The sequence below is a fragment of the Stigmatopora argus genome, chromosome 12, assembly GCF_051989625.1.
Source record: "Stigmatopora argus isolate UIUO_Sarg chromosome 12, RoL_Sarg_1.0, whole genome shotgun sequence".
Taxonomy (NCBI): Eukaryota; Metazoa; Chordata; class Actinopteri; order Syngnathiformes; family Syngnathidae; genus Stigmatopora; species Stigmatopora argus.
The window spans coordinates 4,604,451-4,625,022 of record NC_135398.1 but is presented as its reverse complement, the minus strand read 5'-3'; the positions used below and the strand labels follow the sequence as shown (position 1 = coordinate 4,625,022).

Sequence of the window (20,572 nt, the reverse complement as noted above, 5' to 3'; positions counted from 1 at the left end):
TAAGGCTTTTTCCTTAAAAAACGACATAGTATATATTCTAAGGCTTTTTTCTTTTAAAAAAACGACTATGTATAGTAAGGCTTTTTTTCCTTAAAAAAGACCACGTATAGTTAGGCTTTTTTTTTCTTAAAAAAGACCCATGTATAGTGAGGCTTTTTTTCCTAAAAAAAGACCATGTATAGTAAGGCTTTTTTTTTTAAAGACCATGTATAGTAAGGCTTTCAGCGTAAAAATGATAACAGAAGTCAAAGAATGGTCAAACGACAGCATTTATCTACTATTTTTAAGTCAATGGCAGACAGGTAAGTTCAATTCAATATTCATTATATCAAAACTGTACATATACTTGTAAATGGACCAACCTTTGAGGCTCACCAAAAACCAGTCCATGTGCTTCTAATTCATGTCTATGGTATCCTATAGAAACATACCACACAAAATGTTCACAATATTTCAGGTAAAAGCGCAGGATGAATTTCACACGTGTAATATTGCCTTTCGAATTTCTTGGGAGAATCGTAATTAGTGAAAAAAATACTTCGCTCGTTAGGCTCAAACTGTTGCACTGTAAAAGTTGTCCATAGCGCACGATTAGTCCATCCTGAATTTTCGTTATCGTCCAGTTCTGAACTTTTTGTGACTAATTCCACTCTGGGGTGTCTCTCTGGATTTCGCCCGGCCAATCCCACTGCCGTTCCCGCTCGCTTTCGCGCTCCTTTTCTCGCCTCATTGTCGCTTTGGCGACGGCTTCGTCAAAGCACATGCTCAACGGGCTGTTCCGGGGCGAGTCCTTGCCGCAGGTGGCCCCGTGGTCTTCTGGCGCCTCGCCGTCTCTCTTCTCTCGTTGTTGGCGAAGACTTCGAACGGCCGCTTTACAGTGTTGGGGCTTGGGTGGCACCACTGGCACCGCCTTCACTTGGTAAACTTTGGGCAATTTGGAGATGACCAGCTTCCTTTCTACTCCACGTTCCAGAATATCAGACCTGACATCTTTCAGAGGTGGATTTCCAAGACTTTGTGTCACTAGCGCTCCTTCACCATTGTGTTTGTCTTGGAGGGGAAAAAACTGGTCCTTCATGGTGACCTGTAGTTCACAGTTCTTTGGTTCTCGCTCCTCATTGCTCAGGACTTCTCCGGACTGTATAACATCAGAACAAAGTTCCATCGGTGCTTTATCGCCAACACTTGGTGTCATTGTCAGTTCCTCAAAAGTAAGTTTGTCATCTTCAGTCACCAGTTTTTCCCCAACAGTACCTTCAGGGTCCGCAAATTCCGAGCTGACAACTTTCAGGGGCGTATCTCCAAGACTTGGTGTCACTGCCACTTGTTCACTAATTTGCTTTTCTTCATCAGGCACGAATGTCTTCTGAACAAGAACGTCTGGTTCTCGCTCCTCAACCCTCACAGCTTTTCCAGACTCTTCTATGTCAAACCTGACCTCTTCCAGTGGTCTATCGTTAAGACTTGGCATCATTATCACTTCGTCACAAATGGGATTTTCATCTTTTCCAAAGCTTTCCCTGACAGGGCCTTCTTGTTCGGATCTCTCTGGACCTGAACCAAAACTCACAGCTTCTCTGATATCTGACATGTCAGCCCTGACCTCTTGTAGGGGTGTTTCTCTAAGACTAGGCGTTGCTGTCACTTCTTCAAAATGAAGTTTGCCGTTTTTAGTCATCTGAAGAGTCGCTTTTGGTTCTCGCTCCTCAAACGTTACAGCTTCTACAGACCCAATAGGCTTGAAAACTTTTTGGGGTGTACCTATAAGACTTGGTGTTACTGTCAGTTCCTCACTTGTAGGTCTGTCTTCTTCAAACACCAACCTTTCTTTAAGAGTAACTTCTGGTTGACAGCTCTCTGCTCCTCGCCCCATAAGCCTCGTGGCTTCTTCAGACTCTTGAATCTCAGAAGTGACGTCTTTCGGGGGTGTCACGGTTACCTCCTCGTGAAAGGGTTTGTCTTCTTCCAGCTTTTCCTCAATCGTACCTTCTAGTTCACACGTCTCTGGACCTGAACCAAATCTCTCACCTTCTCTGGACTCTGAGACATCAGACCTGCCCTCTTGCAGGGGTGTATCTCCAAGACTTGGGATCGTTGTCACTTCCTCACTAAAGGGTGCTTCAGGCACCCACATTTTTACAATCTCTCCTTCTTGGTCAAACCTCTGTGTTGAATTGATCTCTGTCCCCCGAGTCTTCATTCCTGTGGTTTTCTCGATCTTACTGGCCTCTTCGCAGTATTGGACCTCCTCTGTGCTTCTTTCCCGTTCCTCAATCAGTTCACAAACGGCTTCTTCGCCATATTGGAGCTCCCCGGTGCTTCTTTCCTGTTCCTCGATCAGTTCACAAACGGTCTCTTCAAGCTCCTTCCAGATTTTCACACAACCGTCCTCCTCCGTCTTTGATTTTCGCAGTTCCCGGTTATCTTCTGTTGAGAGGATTTTGGAGAAACTTGTAATCGCTTCAGGATTCGTGACCTCTATGTCTTGGGAGACTTCTTCCTCGACCTTGTCCTGTTGAAAAGATGCCGTAGCCGCCTCAGACACCTGTAGGAACTCCTCTGCTTTGAATGTTTCTTTTTGGACTAGGGAGTTATGAGGGACATCATCTTCCAGTCTTACATTCTCAATGGCTACGTCATCATTGATGTTGACACTTGATTGGTCTGTGTGTTCTTGCATTGCTAAGTCCAGACAATGGTTTGATGCCATTTCTAAGGAAACAACTTCTGGCTCTGCTTCCTTCATTATGATATCTTCAATTCTGTAAAGAAGAAAAAAAAAACATTACAATATGGGTTCAGGTTATTCTTTGGTTTGGGGTGTGTATTTTCCTGGTTATGAGACAAGCTAGGTGTTAGCTTTTTCTGCTGTTTTATGGCACGATAATAGACATCCTTGTGTGTACAGGAAATGTGGAAGAACAATCTCAAGCTTAATGTGCTAGTTGTTTTGACAGTTAGTTTTCCTCATAACGTGGATCATTACTTTGTCGTTAAGGTTTATTTATTTGGAAGGACGTTCTTTTTACCTCAGACTTTTGTCCTCTTGGTCCTCGACTCCTTCTTCGTTTCGTGGTATTGCCTCTTCTTCCTGTACACCAATGTCATCCTGGTTGATATTGGGGTTTTCTTGTTGGTTGGCAGTACAGTATTCAGGGTTGAATTGCATTTCTTTAGATGATTCGTCCACCGCTGCGTTATCAACAGTACTGGCTGGAATGCTCGCCGTTTCAAGATCACATGGGCCGCTTAGAAAGAAGTCCGCGGGAAGGCTTCTAGCGAATAGGCCGTCTTCGTCATCACTGCTAGAGTAGTCGACGGTAACGTCGTCCGCCGTGTCGTCCCCGCCGTCAATGAAACACTCTTGTGGATCGCACACGGGTGAGATCATGGGAGGCAAGCTTAGGGATTTTCCATGTCGTTCATTGGTGTCCACGCTCCGCGGACGGGGGGACTCGTTTCCATCGCTCGTGTCGGGGCTGGCGGCGCGATGCCACGGTCGCTCCGTGAGTTCGTACTCGTCGTCGGACCAAACGGGAGCTTCGACGGAGAACTCGTTCGCTTGGGAACCACGCTCCGTCGGGAAATGGAGAGGGATCTGATGAGATTGAAAAGTTGGAAAATGGTTCGCGTGTCATTTCAAGACGCTGCGAGTAAGCTAACATTTACAAGCAAGCTAAGGTGTTAAGCCAGAAGTGAGTACCTGCCAGGAAATGCTACAATCCATGTGATCGAGGAATTCAAAGCTGTCTTGAACGTAGCCTGAGAGCTCCTGGTCGTCCTGCGGCGCTTGGCTGGAGTTAAGGACATCAGAGGAGTCCAAAACGCTGTCCTCGTTTTTGGCGTCTGAAGCTCCTTGCATATCTGCAAATGAGATTTTGACATTAGACGTCGGCTCGTGGCATCAAAACATTTCCTTTGTTACCTTCATAAGGATCTTGGTGACAAACATCAGCATCGACATGGAGAGTCAAGCTTTGGCCATCTGGTTCCTCATTCTTGCAAACTAATGTATTTGCCTCTTGATCCAGAATAATTTCCTTCTCAACCGACAAGACTTTGTTCTCTTCCACGGCTTGCCTCACTTCGTCAACCTTGGATTCCCGTCTCCCACCCTCCTCGGTCTCCACGCGATCTCCCCCGTCCTTATCCGGACCCCGGTGCACCACTCGGTCACTTCCGCCTCCTTGCAGAAGACCCAAGGCCAAGTTGGAAGTGATGTGCAGTGGGACCGTGACCATGGTGGGCCCGGTGATGTGCATGGCCACTCTCCGACCCGCCTTCGCGGACATTCCCGGCGACTTGGATTGGGCGGAGTCGCCGTCCGCGGCCCCCAAGCCTTCGGGGTCGAGGGCCGTGTACGTGCCTTGGGTGCCCCCGCTTACGAGTCCCGTCCCCCTGCGATAGGTCACGGCATATTCACTTCTGCTCAACGGGCTCGCCGAAGTGGAAACTTCCAAGACGGACATTTTGGTGGATCGCGAGGTCTGCAGAGGACGTATGGGATCTGGAATGAAAGAAATTATGCGATAACTGCACATTGGGGTTCGTGGATCTCCCAGTGAAAGAAGACCAGTACCTTTGTTGGTGTAGGGGGAAATGCTGAGGGAGTCCATACTTCGAGCTGGTCGTAACGTCGGTATTTTCTTCTCTATACGTAAAAAAATAGATAGTAGTTGTGACATTAAAAGGAGGAGGAGGAGGAGGAGGAGGAGGAGGAGGAGTCTCAAAATGTGGACATAGCAAATGAGTTATGTTGTATTCACTGTTTAAAAAATCCAAATACAGCACTTTAAACACAAACCATGACAATGCCTCTAATTGAATGATTAAATCAAGTAGCAGAACTGAATTCAAAGCTTTTTTCTCCGCAAATACTCAATTTAATGAATCAATCGCAATCAGAGGGTCTCGAAAATGTACCTTTAACCGAGTGTTTTTGCCGTCTTCTAGGGTCTTGGAAGCGACTGCCAATATTGAAGATGGACATCCACTTTCTTCCTTTGAAGGAGCCTTTCCTCCTGTATTGACCAGAAGTTTGACCAAAAACCACAAAGAAGGAAGACCACAAGTCCTTCTCCAAATGTTGTGGACTCTACTCACTTGTCGGTGCCTTCTATGATGGCGTGATATGGTCTCATGGGAAGGGGACCGTCCCCGGGACTGATGTGGCCAAAGTTGGGAGAAGGCTGAAGTTTGAACAACGACTCCTCCTGGCCGAAGATAGCCGTCGGAGAGGGGAGAGATTTTCTGCGGACGTCGGGCGTACCTGAAGGAAGCGGACATTTTGAAAGACTGCGCTCAGAAGACGCGCTACTAGATGTTCCAGATGCGTTTACTTGGCTCGGGAAATAGTTGCGGGACGTGGTTGAGGATGAACTCCACCACGATGGACTGCACCCTGACTTCCATGAAAGCCGCCGTACCATTGAAACCAGATACCTCGATGTCCTTTGACCTGGACGAGAGAACCGTCGGATTATTCGGGTTGTGGAACAGCCCGAAGAAGCGGTACTGTATCCACACCGGAGGAGATTGGGCGCCCAGACGATGGCTAGGTTTCTGGCGTGCATGTTGGTCTCGGACGAGTGTGACGCCATTTTGACCAGGTGGCGCATCAGAAACTCCAGAGTTCTGAGGGAAATCACGCAAAAAGAAAAAAAAACTGTTCCAAGATAAGACTTCTACGAGAAACGGAAGGAACCGTTACCCGTAATGAGGTTTGGGAAGTTCCTGCAGGACATCTCGGATTTTCACCAGCCGCTCCTCCTCCAGCTGGACGGCAACGGCTTCCTGCAAAATGTAAGGTGCGTTGGAGGATTCCAAATGATGATGATGTTTTTGTTTTGAAATGAAGTCTAGAATTCCGATGAAGTCATTTTTTTGTGGTTCGGGGTAAGTGCATTTTTACATTGGCATTTCTACTCTTATGTGATTGTTTTTTTTTGCCAAGATGATATCGTATGTTTGTACTTGAGTTTGATCAACAGAAATAACAGAATTCATACCTGTCAACCTCTGCCGATAACTGCCCTTATAAATGATTATGATTCCCCTTACAACCCCCCAAAAAACCTTACAAACACCGTACGACTCGTACGGTGTTTGTAAGGTTTTTGGGGGGTTTGTAAGGGGAATCATAATCATTTATAAGGGCAGTTATCGGCAGAGGTTGACAGGTATGACAGATTAACTTCTTGTGTTTGTACGTTCAGGTGCGTGCAAATTTGGCCAGGACCGCCTCTGCTATACTCAACGGCAAACTTGTCGTAAAGTTGGTAGGTGAGCAAGGGATTGGGCAGCTCCCGAAAGTACGCTTTGCACAGCGAGCTGACGCAGTGGATGTCTTGCAGGTACACTTCTTTGCTGAGGTCGGGGGTGCCGTCGCTTTCAAACTCGCCGCTGTTTTGGAGAGACGACATTTGGGTTCAGGTCACTGCTTACTGCCGACAGGAGAGAGAGAGAGAAATCACCGTAGTTTTTGGATGTTGGACGAAACGCCGGACAATCTGTAGATCCCGTCCACGACGCCGTGCTCCTCGATGAACTGACTGCAGCGCCGCAACACCTGAGGGACTGCAGGAAAAAGCCTCCGTCATCGGGCCGACTTGTGAGTTTTTCCGCTAAAGTAGAAAACTTATGTATATAGAAAATACAACCACATAGATTACATATTACGTACGACATTCATTCATAATTTAATTGGAATTCATATGAAGTAACTGCTGTCATTAGAAGATGGCATTTTTTTTCCCCGAAGTCCGTCGTACCGTCCTGGCCGGAGGTGTTCAAGTGCTCGAGAAGGTCACAGCTAAAGACCTTGTCTTTGCCGGACACCTTTTTCCGCACTCTCCTCATGGCTAGATGAAAGTTCTCTTCAAAGCGCAGCTCCAGAACCCTTTTCAACCAGATGCCACTGGATTTAGTGAATTGTGGACTCCTTCTCAGTGCAGGGACATTGTTGCCTGAATCCAGTAAAAAAAAAAAAAAATCAGGACCAGTTAATTTTTCACAATGCGGCCCCAAAGAGTTTGGACAGCCAACACTGTATCAAGAACAATTGTGAATTCAGATTTTTGCTCAAGAACACTTCAACAACTCAGAAGATGACCAATGACTGCCAGATTTCTTGAACTTGATCTGGACAAAAATCCAAATGACCTATGTTCATAACATTAACACCAGTCCTGATATTGAATTCCGACAGCATTTAGGGGAGACGTTTAATTGAGGTTGGCCCCTTGGAAGAATAATTTCAGGTGGCGTCTCTGGACTAAAAAGGTTCGAGACCCTCTGTCATTGTTCATTTGTGGTTGACCGCTTCCACCCTGAGCTGATGCACTTGATTTATTTCCAGAAAGCCGCACCCACAAGTCTTGAGGCTCAAGTAAGCAAAACTATCCAATGGCTTTCAGATCAGAACCCCTTAAACGAAGAAAAGACCAAGATTGGATACCCGACCTGCGCGAACCACCGACTGACTGACTTCTCCTCTGCGGACAATTTCGCCAACGCTAGCAGGCCTAGCTGCAGATGTAGCGGAAGCGTCAAAAACCTGAAGTCAGGCCCTCGGACCTCCCGTAAGTTCCTCCATGTGATTTCCGGATACCTGCTCCCGTCAGAAGCACATTAGGACGAAACTTTAAAAAAAAAAAAAAACTCCAACTTGCCTATAAAAGTGCTGCCTTACCTCGACTCTGCGCCAGCACATACAAAGCACAAATGACGCAAGAAAACCGCCAAACTTCCTCTCTGTTCACTTCCTGAACATCGCCACGCTGCAAAGTCTTCTGATTGGACCAAAAGGCTTTCTCGGTGGCGTCCCCATTTCCCTTCTGGTCTCTTCGGCGACACTTGCACAACTGTCAAGTTGGGTTTGAGCCAGTTTGATTGACACTGAAACAAAACTGGGCACAATCTTTGTTACTTCAAAGCTAACCAGTCTGTGCTAGCAAAGAATCGGACGATGGCGTAATTTACACTTCGATTTGACGTTTTTAAATCCACATTGACAGTCTTGTAAAGTAGTTCAAATTTCCTTTAGTGATTATTTCAAGAAACTTGCACAAATTCCGAGTCAAATAGTTTTTATTGAAACAGAAATGAGCCCCGCACGAAGCTCTGTCATTTCAAAGCAAAATCATTTTGCACATTTTTGTACACAAATATACAAAGGTGAGACTTGTTGTTTTTTGTTGGTGTTGTTTTTTTGTTAAAACTTTACTTCCTCGTTTCTGCGCAACAGTGTGAAATTATTATTATTATTTTTGCATAGAAAAGATGACAAAATAGTGCATGTTAGTTCCTACGGAGGCCAACTTAATCTCTTAATTGCATTAAGCAGATTTTTGTATTTTTTATTTCAAAGGAGACAACATGACTGCTGGTGAACGGGTGGAGCTGCGTCTAGTCGTCTTTGAATCGATCCTGTTAGAATCAAAGACACTCGAGGATAACCAACTAAAGCCACGACAGATTAACGACGCTGGTCGGAAGTCGAGAATTAACCGAGGCGCCCAATCCACTTGGATGCAGTCCCACAGCAAAAGCCTAATCGTTGGAGGGCACGGACGGAGACACGGAGGTAAACAATCAAAGTCATTCCGTAACATTGGTAATAAATATAAACAATATTAGCATTACCGGCGTTTTTGAAAAGCGACTAACGTCACGGTTGCGTTTCTTCGCATTCTTCAGTTCACGGCGGCACGACGTGCATGTGTTGGTCCTCCGACGTGGCGGAGCAGCAGTCCATGGCCTCGCCGAGGGGGACGTTTGGAGACCAGCTCTCGCCGAACACGTCCTCGTCGTCGCCGCCGTTCTCCCCGCCCGGCGCCTCGGGCCCGTTGTACGGCGGGATTTCCACGACTGTGTATTTGCGGGCCCAGCCGCTCAGCGCCGTCTTGTGTCGCGCTTCACCGCACGCCGGGCTCGTCTCTGGTCGGGAAAGAAGCTCGTTACTTTGGATTCGGCGAGGACCCACAAAACCAGAGGTGAGCAAACTGGGGTAATCGGACGTTTGGTCGCCCGGACGTTTGGTCGCCGGACGTTTGACAACATGACCGAGTTTACTGTTGAAACCAGCTCTCAAAATTATATTCATGAGAGAAAGTTTAATATCTGAATATCTACTGTTGAAACCAGCTCTCAAAATTATATTCACCCGGGCGACCAAACGTACGATCACGAGCAAACTGGTCCTCGGGGACCACTGTGGGTGTGGGTTTTTGTTCCAACTGATCCAACATAAACAGTTTACCCAATGAGGTTTCTGCTGGAACAAGAAGCACCTGATTGCAATCCTAAAATACCAGATTTCTTTCCTCTTGTAGGTTGGAACGAAAACCCACGTCCATGGCGGTTAAAGTTTCAAAGAAATATTTCAAGCCAGTGTTAGGATTTCAATGTTTAATTTAAATTTGTGCAGGAAAATGATTGATTTCTGACTCACGTGTGATTGCAGAGGCCGCCAGCTGGGCGCCGCAGGCCAGCGGACCATTGTTGTTGACGGCCGGGGCCGTCGTGGTCGCGGCGACGACGTGGCGCTGGTACTGAAACTCGGCGCGAGGCAGCTGCGGCGACACCGGCGAGGAGTGGCACTGCCGTCCCGGTAACTGCTGCCAGTAGAAGGTCGCGGAGGTGCCGGAGGCGTGCGGCGGCGGCCGGCCGGTGAAGGCGCTGCCCGGAGGCGAGCGTAGGTCGAAGACCAGCGAGAACACCGATTTGCTAGGTACGTCGTAGAACTTGATGTTTCCGCCGCACAGGTCCTCGCGTGCCGTGAAGGGGTTGACTTTGCGCGGCTTGCCGGCTCGCCGCCACGCCGGCGGCGGCTCGTAGTAAGGGTCCCGCACGTTCACTTTCCTCCCCGCCTTGCAGGAAAAAATGTCCGACTGGCTGCGGCTCAACCAGATGTTGCGGCGGGGTCGGGGCGATTTGGGCGGAATTTTGTCGTCCGGGAAAATCAGCGGGTTGAGTCGCTTCAGGCCCTGGATCTTCTCCCCTGTGATTGGACGGACACACGGTGAGTTCAAATTCAAATTGAAAATCTCAAAAATGCAAGTAGATTTTGACTCAATTTTGTCAAACTTCACAAACCTTTAGACATGGACGTCTTCTTGTCGCCCTCTCCAACCAGCGGAGGGCACTGGTGCGCCGCTTCCCCCAATTTCAGGCGCGCCAATATCTCGTCCAAGTTTCGCACAATGTCTGGGAAGGACGGCCTCAGCGTGGGGTCCATCTGGAGGAGCAGAAAATCATCACGGTTAGAAAATGATCAGCGCTAAACCCCTTTAAATGATCCTCTTTCGTCTTTTCCTATGAGCGCCGTCTATCTTATCCAGCTTGGGTGGGCTTGGAGGGAGGGACTTTAGGATTACAGAGTTAATCTGATTGCCGCTTCTGTCTTTTTAGGAAGTTAAAGATAAAGCCGTCAAAGGAACTCACATTGCAGCAGTTGAAGGCCAGCTGGAGGACGTCGGGCGGACAGTCGCCGACCATGTGCTGAAAGGTGTGGTAGTCCAGCCCAAAGTTCTACTCCGAGTCAAAGAGAAACGGTGAGTGACAGCCAACACGACATTTCGTCCCGCGAGACTCCATGGAGGGGGTCTGGCCTCGCACTCACCTCTGTTCGTGGCAGAAAATCGGGGTCGGCCTGGATCCTAGCGATGATCTCACAGAGGACGATGCCGTAGGAGAAGACATCCGCCTGGGAGGGAGAAGATGATTCAGTCCCGTGGTTTCCAATGGTCGTGTGCTAATTCGATATTTAATGCTAATAAAGAAACAAAGTCACCTTTTCATTGTAAGCTTCATCCCTCAGAACTTCAGGAGCCATCCAAAATGGAGATCCCACCACTGACAGCTTTGCTCCTTCCGTGCTGAACAAAAAGACGCAGTTTAAACACCCGTTAGCATATGTACATGAAAGACATTTTAAAATGGCATTATTCACAATAATTGCTGTGGTTTCAGGACTATAAATTGCATTTTTTGTCATGGTTTGACTTAACCTGCGACTAAAACTCAAGCACGACTTGTTTTTAAGGCTAAAGTTATCTGAAACACTGTAACTGTGTTAACAACCATTTACCTGTTGTTCTCCATTTTAGTATCAAATAAAAGAAAAAATGCGATACTTTGCGTTGTCCTTTTCCTTGACTGTCCCCTGAAATATAGTCATAGTATCATAAAACGAAAACAGACGCAGGTCCTTATCCTCATTTTGGTTTCTGGAGCCAATTGATGTGCTGTTTGGGACTAACAAGGTTTCACAAATGCACAATCGAGCAGGGATTAGCGAGTAACCAATTGGATTTATCCATTGAGAAGATGGGTTAAGAATGTACTATTATAGTTTGGAGCCTCCTTCATATACAGCAACTAAATCATACCTGTCAACCTCTGCCGATAACTGCCCTTATAAATGATTATGATTCCCCTTACAAACCCCCAAAAAACCTTACAAACACCGTACGACTCGTACGGTGTTTGTAAGGTTTTTTGGGGGTTTGTAAGGGGAATCATAATCATTTATAAGGGCAGTTATCGGCAGAGGTTGACAGGTATGACTAAAGTAGTCAAGTCAAAATCAAGTGGAAGGGACACTTACAGATTAGCAGGGATCTTCTCGGCCAATCCGAAGTCTCCGACCACCGCCGTGTAGCTGCCGTCCTCGCATTTGATTAAACAGTTCTGCCGGGAGACCAAAACAGCATCAGGATTATTGTTATTTTTATCATACTGTGGAAAAGCCCGACTGGTCGATGACACATTATACTGACTTCAATGTGAAATAAAGTCCACATGACATTACAGAGCAAAACTACTGTAAAAACAAATTAAAAGTACCCATTATAAATGTTTTAAATGTCGCTAGGTTGAAAGTGCTGTTAGAAGAATATTAAAAAGTACGACCAGCGTTTCCTAGCGATGCCTCAATACATGGGAAATACACTACAGTAATCCCTCGAATATCACGGCTTCAACTATTGCGGTTTCACTACAACGCATTTTTTTTCTGGGGGGAAAATTTTGTTTGTTAATTACATTTTTTGGGGTAAATTCAGAAAAATGTGAATATCCATGCTGATACTCGCAAGCGGAAGCCACTCCCCTATCCACTATACATCAGTGTCATCGATTGAGTAGGAACAAAGATACATTACTCACAGTATATAAATCAATATTTCCAGGTCAATATGTTGAAAATGACCTTCCACGGCCTACAAATCATTGCCCCTTTGTACTAAAACGGTAGTCGCCCTGTTGTGTTTGCAGCCCACCTTGGAGGTGAGGTCCCGGTGGAAGATCCCTTTGGCATGCAGGTAGGCCAGACCGCCGGCGAGGTCGCTGGCCAGTTTGACTCTGGCTGGCCAGCTCAGATGCTTGTTGCTGTCTAGAAGCTGCTCCAGGTTGCCACCATTGATGTACTGAAAAAAAGGATAAAAAAACATTACAGTGGTACCTCGACCTACGATCACCTCGTGATACGACGAAAATTTCGATCAGGTAATTCGCCTGCGATACGATCAAAATTTCGAAATGCGACCAAGCCAGATGGCCATGACATGAGAGGCTGTTTAGCATTGTAGCGCACTGTCTTTTTTTGCCACATCTCTTTCGTGTATAACTACTATAAATTCAGACGAGTTTCGACCAGGAAATGCACAACGCGCATGCGCGAGCAAAAAGAGGGCTTTCTGGGTAATGAAGTATACTCGTGCACACAACGCCGCCCAATTTTAGTTCTATTAAACACATTTTATTACTATTAAACCACTAGTTATGTGTTACTTTGTTAATAGATGGCGAATTAGAAGAAATAAAACATTTTTTCCAATACAATTTCCTGTTTTTGGTGTTTTTTCAGAGGGTTGGAACCAATTACCGTAATTACTCGAATATAACGCGCACTCGAAAATAACACGCAGGTATAACTTTGGGCCAAAAAAATCTGGAAAAACGCAGTACTCGAATATAGTGCGCACCTAAAATTTCCCGCTGACGAAAATCAGAAATCTTACCTTTTTTTCTTCGTTTCACGATTGTTTTGTTCAAACAAATTTATTCATTAGAATCCTTCAAATGAAAAGTTCCTCTCTCTCTTTGTCTGTCCTCTCATACATCTCTTCGTTGAGAATCCTATCAACGTCCACGCTTCCTTCATCCACTTCCTCTTCCTCCCACAACACATCATCCGATTGGCTTTACGAGATGACGTAAAATCCGTGCGTCAAAGTGAGTTTGACAATGCTTTTTTCGATCGAAAATTTGTAATTTATTTTAGTTATTGATTATAACACTGAACTGAGAGAGGGTGAACTGAGACGGGTACAAGGCTAGAGGGGGCAGTGGTGGTCTCGGCTTCACGAGATGACGTAAAATCCGTGCGTCGGCTCTACGAGATGACGTAAAATCCGTGCGTCAAAGTGAGTTTGACAATGCTTTTTTCGATCGAAAATTTGTAATTTATTTTATTCAATTCAATTTCAATTCAATTTATTTGGCAAGAAAAAGCACCAGGCTAAGGGCCATGTAACAAGACACACAAAAAAAAAAAAAAAAAAATTAAAAAAAAAAAAAAAAAAATGTTTTTGATTATAACACGCACCCCCAACTATTGGAATTAATTATTTTGCAAAAACCTGCGTGTTATATTCGAGTAATTACGGTAATTTGTTTTTAGTTCATTTCAATGGGAAACGTCTGCTCGAGTTACGAAAAGCTCGACATACGATCTCAGTCCCGGAATGGATTAAGATCGTATGTCGAGGTACCACCGTAAATGGAATACAAAACAAAATTACAGCAGAAAATAACAAAATATTTCATCCAAATTCCATCTGTGGCCTCTCAAATGGCATCAAATATATATATATTTTTTTCAATTAAATCAATTGGATGCTGGCTAAGTAGTTGTTACACGGTTGCTAGGTTCTGGGTCACTAGACAAGCCCGGGGGAAGCCCGCCAGGCGTAATGTGGTGTCGCCGCTTCACTTGGCTGGACGTGGACGGGAAGTGTATTGAGCTCTCACTCGTCTGGCTCTTTGACCCGAGAGAACTCCGCTGACCTGGCCATAAAAACACACTAATCCCCACGTAAAGGCGTCACGGAACACGAGTGGTTAACACGGATAAAGGCCCGGATTTAGGCCAAGAGGCTGAGGCTGATGCTGATGAATATCTCAGAAGCAGAAATGACACTCAACTGGGATAACATCATGTGATTGGACGCTTGCTGAGGGTTACTATCTTCCCTGAGCGCCGACCGGTATGCCCGCTGGAATATGTTTCATGTATTTTAGCAACTTGATTAAAGCACTTTGGTATTTTAGCCTATAGTGACACAAAGCAGTATTGTTTTCTAGAAGCTTCAAATAAAAAAAAAAACAAGATAATCCTGTAGTTAGTCCAGATTATTATTACTGGAAATAGCATTACTTTAGCGCCAGGTCAAAGTATTACCACCCTGGAAAAAAACTAAACAAAAACGAAAGAAAACCACTGCTGGATCATGAAAAAGATAACTATTTCTAATTTAATAAGAAATATAAAAAAGGGATACAAAATTTAATTAGGTGATTTAAATGACAATAGAAAGAAAGAAAAACCCTGCCTAATTTTTTTCTAAAGCAAAATTCAATTTATTACCCTTTATATCTAAAATACTGATTAAGAAAAAAATTATTGAATAGATAAAATGTCCATTACCAGAAAACATATTTCATTATTATTATTTAACTCATTGACTACCACTCACAGCAATAGACAGTAGTCATCAGCCCTCCCAGTTTAAACGGATTGGACATCTACCAGTGACTAACAAATTCAAAGCCAAATAGTCAAAAGAAAGCCATCACGTGACGTTGCCCTGGCTGACTATCAAAAGAACCTGACTCCAACAAAGGCCACATCTGAAAACTAAAAAGCATTGAGGCTATCTCTTTTGAAAAATAATCTTTAAAAAAACAACGGGAAAAGGTGAAAATTCACCCGTTTGTTCGAGTGGTTACAAAAAGACTCGAACGAGTGAGCCGGAGAATCCCCCCCCCCCCATGCCCACGCGGCCAATTGGGGGTCAGATGACAAAACAGCAAAACAGCAAAACAGCATGAGGTGGCCACCCGAGTCTGACCACCCGCACATTCCGCAATGTGGGCTATTCGGTGACATGTCTATTTTTCGCCGCCAATGTTTTACCTGCCAGGGTGTTTCAGAACTAGTCAAATAAAGCGAGACAAGTCCGAATGTGTTCTCTTACCTCCGTTAAAGCGTGAAGCTGGCCCTCGTGCACACACACACCCTTGAACCTGCAGCCAAAAAAAACAAAAACAAAAGTTGGGATTCATTCATAAACTAAACGCATTCAGAAAGGAATGACATCAATGTAGCATTACGGAAAATGGGGCTTCTTTAATCGAACAAATGTTTACCCAAAAAAAAAAATTGTCCAATTGCTCCCCTTATTAAGCGATTAAAAAAACAACAACGTACAAATGCAATGTGGCACATATTTACTCACATAGGGCGCACTTAAAAGTCTTGTCTAAATTTTGCCCAATCAGTATGCACTAAATTCAAGATTCTGTAGATGTTTCTGACAGCTTGACTGTCTTCGTACATTGCTTGCTGACGCGCTATATTTATATAGTGAAAAGGCAGGTGTGTGAATGGGGAATACGTGTGCGCATAACATGCTTAAAGCATGACTATTAGCAGTCGACGATGACGTTTTTGTCTGCTACGAGTGACCGAGACAATCCGGGATGGGTTAAACGAGATCGGTTTTACAAAAAAAATCTCATACAAAAGTTGTTATACGGCATACACAATTTGAAATGATCAAAAAACGTATAAAATACGGGAAAAAAAACGTATGAAAAATGTTATTAGCTGTACGCTGCAACAAAAATAAGAGGAACTAATTCAGGGGGAATATAAGAAAAGTAGAGAAGGAATTCCCGAAGTTCTAGCGGCAGCAGACAAGACCAGACAAGACAAGAGTTTCTTCTAACAAGACTATTCTTCTTTCCATGGCTTGTCGAATTGTGCTGCAAACTAGCGTCTCTCTCCACAAACATGCTCAAACACGATTTCCCTTTAAATGAGTTGGGAGAGAAGCATCCATTTTGACGTCATGAAGTCGAGATGTTGCGCTAAACGGACAAATAAACGCAGAATCCAGTCATTTGCAAATCCCGTTCAACCAGTATTCATCGGAATAACTACAAAGACGTCGAGTTTAATGTTCAAATGGATCATTTTGGTTTTTCCCTTTTTCGCAACACACTTGGCAGATTTGGGAGGTGTGTGTGATGATTTATGTTTTGGTTTAGTGTGTGATCGACTTGCGAATAAACAATTATGAAGGCTTTGCCATGAGCCAAAGAAAAGGTGGTCTTGTTTGGAGCGCAACAACGAGCCCCTTCAGTGTCGGCCCACGACACACAGAAATTCACAACCTACTGCAGAGGCAAACACAACAAAGATGGCATTGTAAAACAAACACACACATAATTATGCGTGTACGCCCCCTACTCACGCAGAATGGAAAAATAAATAAATATAAACAACGATCTGGTGGAAGAAATACACTGTGAAATTATTTAAATTGTATATTTTACTATGACTAAACAAATGACTTCACTTTAAATTGCAGTGAGCTGTTACCGTATCCTCCGGACTATAAGTTGCACTTTTTTTTCAATTTGTTTTTTTTCTCTTTGACCACCAAAAGCCTGTTTTCTTAGACCACATGTGTCAAAGTGGCGGCACGGGGGCCAAATCTGGCCCGCTGCATCATTTTGTGTGGCCCGGGAAAGTAAATCATAATGCCGAGTTTCTGTTTTAGGATCAAATTCAAATGAAGAGTATAGATGTATATTAGATTTCCTGATTTTCCCCCTTTTAAATCAATAATTGTAATTATTTAATCCATTTTTTTCTGTGTTTTTGGTTCAAAAATTATTTTGCAAAATCTAAAGATATATTTTTAAAAAAGCTAAAATAAACATTGTTTTAGATCTATAAAAAAACTGAATATTCAGGGCTTTTAATCCAGTTCTTTTAATCCATTTATAAAAAAAATAAAATCTAAATATTATATCTAAAATGGTCCGGCCCACGTGAAATCAAGTTGACTTAGACTATAGTCATCCCAAAAACTAAAACAGTAAAGGTTGCCTATTTAGCCAGTTTTTCTCCGATCTTTTTACTTCGACGCATGTTCGTTTTGGTTTCTGATCAAATATAAAAACAGCCCCCCCCTAAAATACGACTCAATCATAACCTTCATTGTGCGACTAATAGTCCGAAAAATATGGTTCTTGAAAAATACATTTTTCCACGTAGCCCCTTCATTGTAAAGAACGTTATTTCAGTTCATACATTTCTTGACTTCCATTTTTTGTAATAATTGACATTGACGCGGGACCATACCTGAGTATGTTGGGGTGCGAGAGTCGCTTCATCAGCTGCACTTCTCTCAACATGTTAGCCCTGTTGCTGCTCAGCTTATTCATCTTGAGCGCCATCACCTGGCCCGACGCGCGGTGGCACACCTGCAAAGCGGCACGTTGGCCATTGATTAACCATCGTTGGAAACATTGCGCACATTGGAAAAAAATAAATTAAAAAAATAACGCGAGGTCAGCCCTCTGAGAACGGAACAACACAGGCGGATCGATACACAATGATTGGGCATCATCGGGATTTTCCTTTCCATTCATCCGTCCGATGGTTAGGTAACGCTCACGTAACCGAGCGAGGCTCGCCTTTTGTTGCACACGCTGATAAGCGGGTGGCGCTATCTCGCCATTACACAACGCTCATAAAATGTTGGGTGAGTGGCTGGCGCAAAAGCGGCAGCTACAAGTACAACGTAAGCAGTTGCTGAATGGAAAAATAAATAAAAAATACCATACGATATGTCATCTCATTTTCCCAACCGATTTATCCTCACTAGGGGTGCTGGAGCCTATCCCAGCTGACTTTGGTCCAGAGGCGGCCAATTGCAGGGCACAAGGAGACAAACAACTAATCCCTCGTAGCTAGGGGCAATTTAGAGTGTCCAATCAGCCTATGCATGATTTTGGAATGTGGGAGGAAACCGGAGTACCCAGAGAAAACCCACGCAGGCCCAGGAAGAACATGCAAACTCCACACAGGTGGACGGACCTGGATTTGAACCCAGGTCTCATACTGTGAGGCCGACGCCATACGATATCATCGAATTAAAAAACTGCAGTGCACTTTTTAGACCACAGGTGTCAAAGTGGCGGCCCGGGGGCCAAATCTGGCCGGCCGCATCATTTTGTGCGGCCCGAGAAAGTAAATCATGAGTGCCGACTTTCTGTTTTAGGATCAAATTCAAATGAAAAGTATAGATGTATATTACATTTCCTGATTTTCCCGTTTTTAAAATCAATCATTGCCATATTTTCAATCCAATTGTATTTCTTTTGTGTTTTTAGTTCAAAGTGCATTTTGTAAGATCTAAAAATAAATATAGATATTTTCCGTTTTCCACTTTAATATTGAACATAATTAAAAAATATATTGTTTCCATTTGAAATGAAAAACATGATTAAAAGAAATTTTCCATTACTAAGAAAAAAAAAGCTCAAATAAACATTGCTTTAGATCTAGAAAAACGGACTATTTAGGGCTTTTAATCCAGTTCTTTTAATCAATTTATTTTAAAAAAATCTAAATATTAGATCTAAAATGGTCCGGCCCACATGAAATGGAGTTGACGTTAATGCGGCCCGCGAACCAATGAGAGTTTGACACCCCTGTTTTAGACCAAAACATCGACGTTCGCAGTTTGATGAACAAATGGTGCCGTTTCCCCTAGCAACAGAATTTAGACCGCCAAATATGAAACGGATACATCAATTTAAATTTTAACAAATTGGGAAAAGTAGCATCCGAATACACACAAAAACCTTGAATGCAAGTTTAAACATTTTGGAGGGGTACGATGCACTTACCGGAAAACAAAACAAAAAATATCCGCGGTTGAGAGCGTTTTCAGGGACACACCAAATGAGGAAATAGCATTACTTTAATAAAAAAAAAAAAGTTTAATAGAATAACTGTGTAAAATAAAAAATGGTTCGTATTAAATTGTTTAGGATGCCATGTCATTGGCAGAGTAATTTGGAAGACATGCCAAAATTGATTATTAAATTAAATAAGGTATAAAACATCTGTAACATACAAAAAAAACCGGATTCAAATTGGCAATTTTATGTTTGGACATCACTTCTCTAAAGTATTAAAAAGTTCGAAAGGGTGGATAGTGTATAACGTTTTAGCTTAAATTCTTAATGTGAGCACGCCTGCTTGAAAAAAAATCAAGGGGCGTGGCTTGGCCGGACAGCAGGAAGAACAGATGGTCAGTCGTCAGTAGGAGCGTCGCCCCCAATGTTCATCTTGCGACCCCCTCACACTTCACATCCCCCATCTTTTCCCCATTTTCTAAAGTCAACCCCCTGCTAAGATGAGTATACAATCTTCTTGGCCGGTTTTAATGATTACAGAACAAGACTTTCCTATTTTCTAGTGTGGAAATCACCGTATCATTTTTAAAATAAAAACTCACGTTTGGCAATGGAGTGTCAAATGACATTTTAAAGCCCCGCCGTCAGAGGGTAGATTGGACTTGACTGAACCACTTCCTTTAGTTTTATTCTTGGTAAAATAAAGCCCCAAAAAGCAGGAAACAGTTTTAATCCCATTTTGCTTCTGGCCAATAAAAAAAGAGTTGTAATCAGAAGTGATGTAGCAGAAGGTAGACCTTTTTTGATCCATTAATTTCTTTGCTATGGCGGCTAGCGTTTTTTGTTGTTTTTCTAGGAAATTTAATCATTTTTAATTGGGAAAATAGGAAATACATTGCGTAGAAAACACAAACTTTGCCAAATGAAGGCTTTTGCCGAGTGGTGAATCAAATCAAATCAACCAAAAGCCTGAGTAAGTAGCCTAAACAGTTGTTTTGATCAAAATAAATTTACGGAAGACTGTTTTGACCAGTAAAAAGTTTTTAACAATGACATTGGGACCAAAACAACAAGTTTTTAAATAACGTTGTTGACCCAGGCGTAAACCAAAGTGCAGTAGGAATATTCTCATACTGTGTGACTGATAGCCAATAGCTTTGCACCCACCTTGTAAACGTCGGAGAAGAAGCCGGAACCGATCCACTCGCAGGTGAAGTCGTCCAGGCGTGTAAGGCAGGAGAAGGCACTGATCAGGGCCCGGTAGGACGAAGGGCAAACCCTGCCCACCTGGATGGGAGTAGTGGCATCATCATTTCTACTATTGTGGATTAGGTATTGCCTTCATTAAATCAAGTCTTTATATATATTTAGATAAAATAAATCATCTAGAACAAGGGTGTCAGACTCGGGTTGATTCGCGGGCCGTGTTAACGTCAACTCGATTTCATGTGGACCGGACCATTTTAGATATAATATTTAGATATTTTTTTAATAAATGGATTAAAAGAACTGGATTAAAAGCCCTGACTATTCCGTTTTTAATAGATTTATAACAATGTTTATTTTAGCT

At 43.6% G+C, this 20,572-nt stretch overlaps 2 protein-coding genes across 4 annotated transcripts in view; both read right to left on the bottom strand.

Annotated features, from left to right (window-relative positions):
- Positions 1-251: 251 nt before the first annotated feature.
- Positions 252-7,723, bottom strand: LOC144085834 (uncharacterized). Its single transcript, XM_077615491.1, has 15 exons — positions 7,691-7,723; positions 7,462-7,609; positions 6,771-6,965; positions 6,474-6,576; positions 6,258-6,402; positions 5,711-5,793; positions 5,527-5,634; positions 5,340-5,458; positions 5,104-5,269; positions 4,924-5,021; positions 4,580-4,651; positions 3,926-4,507; positions 3,704-3,864; positions 3,030-3,598; positions 252-2,762 (listed from the first exon to the last, which is right to left on the bottom strand). The coding sequence occupies exons 3-15, from the start codon at positions 6,856-6,858 to the stop codon at positions 641-643; spliced, it is 4,416 nt and encodes a 1,471-aa protein (XP_077471617.1). The 5' UTR covers positions 6,859-6,965; positions 7,462-7,609; positions 7,691-7,723; the 3' UTR covers positions 252-640.
- Positions 7,724-8,070: 347 nt separating this feature from the next.
- tesk2 (testis associated actin remodelling kinase 2) overlaps positions 8,071-20,572 on the bottom strand; it is a 22,718-nt gene continuing 10,216 nt past the window's right edge. For all 3 annotated transcript variants that reach the window (XM_077614436.1, XM_077614439.1, XM_077614438.1), the window contains 11 exons: positions 20,170-20,289; positions 17,438-17,559; positions 15,261-15,309; positions 12,282-12,428; positions 11,609-11,691; positions 10,793-10,877; positions 10,622-10,705; positions 10,444-10,530; positions 10,096-10,237; positions 9,452-10,000; positions 8,071-8,937 (listed from right to left, as the gene is read on the bottom strand). In XM_077614436.1, the coding sequence (XP_077470562.1) occupies positions 8,699-8,937; positions 9,452-10,000; positions 10,096-10,237; positions 10,444-10,530; positions 10,622-10,705; positions 10,793-10,877; positions 11,609-11,691; positions 12,282-12,428; positions 15,261-15,309; positions 17,438-17,559; positions 20,170-20,289 (1,707 nt within the window). In that variant the 3' untranslated portion in view covers positions 8,071-8,698. The remainder of the gene's footprint in view (positions 8,938-9,451; positions 10,001-10,095; positions 10,238-10,443; positions 10,531-10,621; positions 10,706-10,792; positions 10,878-11,608; positions 11,692-12,281; positions 12,429-15,260; positions 15,310-17,437; positions 17,560-20,169; positions 20,290-20,572) is intronic.

Bases quoted from the DNA above. Each gene is read 5' to 3' on its own strand.
- LOC144085834 (XM_077615491.1), bottom strand. From the start codon at position 6,858: ATGAGGAGAGTGCGGAAAAAGGTGTCCGGCAAAGACAAGGTCTTTAGC. The intron at 6,577-6,770 runs GTACGACGGACT...TTTTTCCTGCAG, and splicing joins GAACACCTCCGGCCAGGACG to TCCCTCAGGTGTTGCGGCGC. The intron at 6,403-6,473 runs GTGATTTCTCTC...TCTCCAAAACAG, and splicing joins TCCAACATCCAAAAACTACG to CGGCGAGTTTGAAAGCGACG.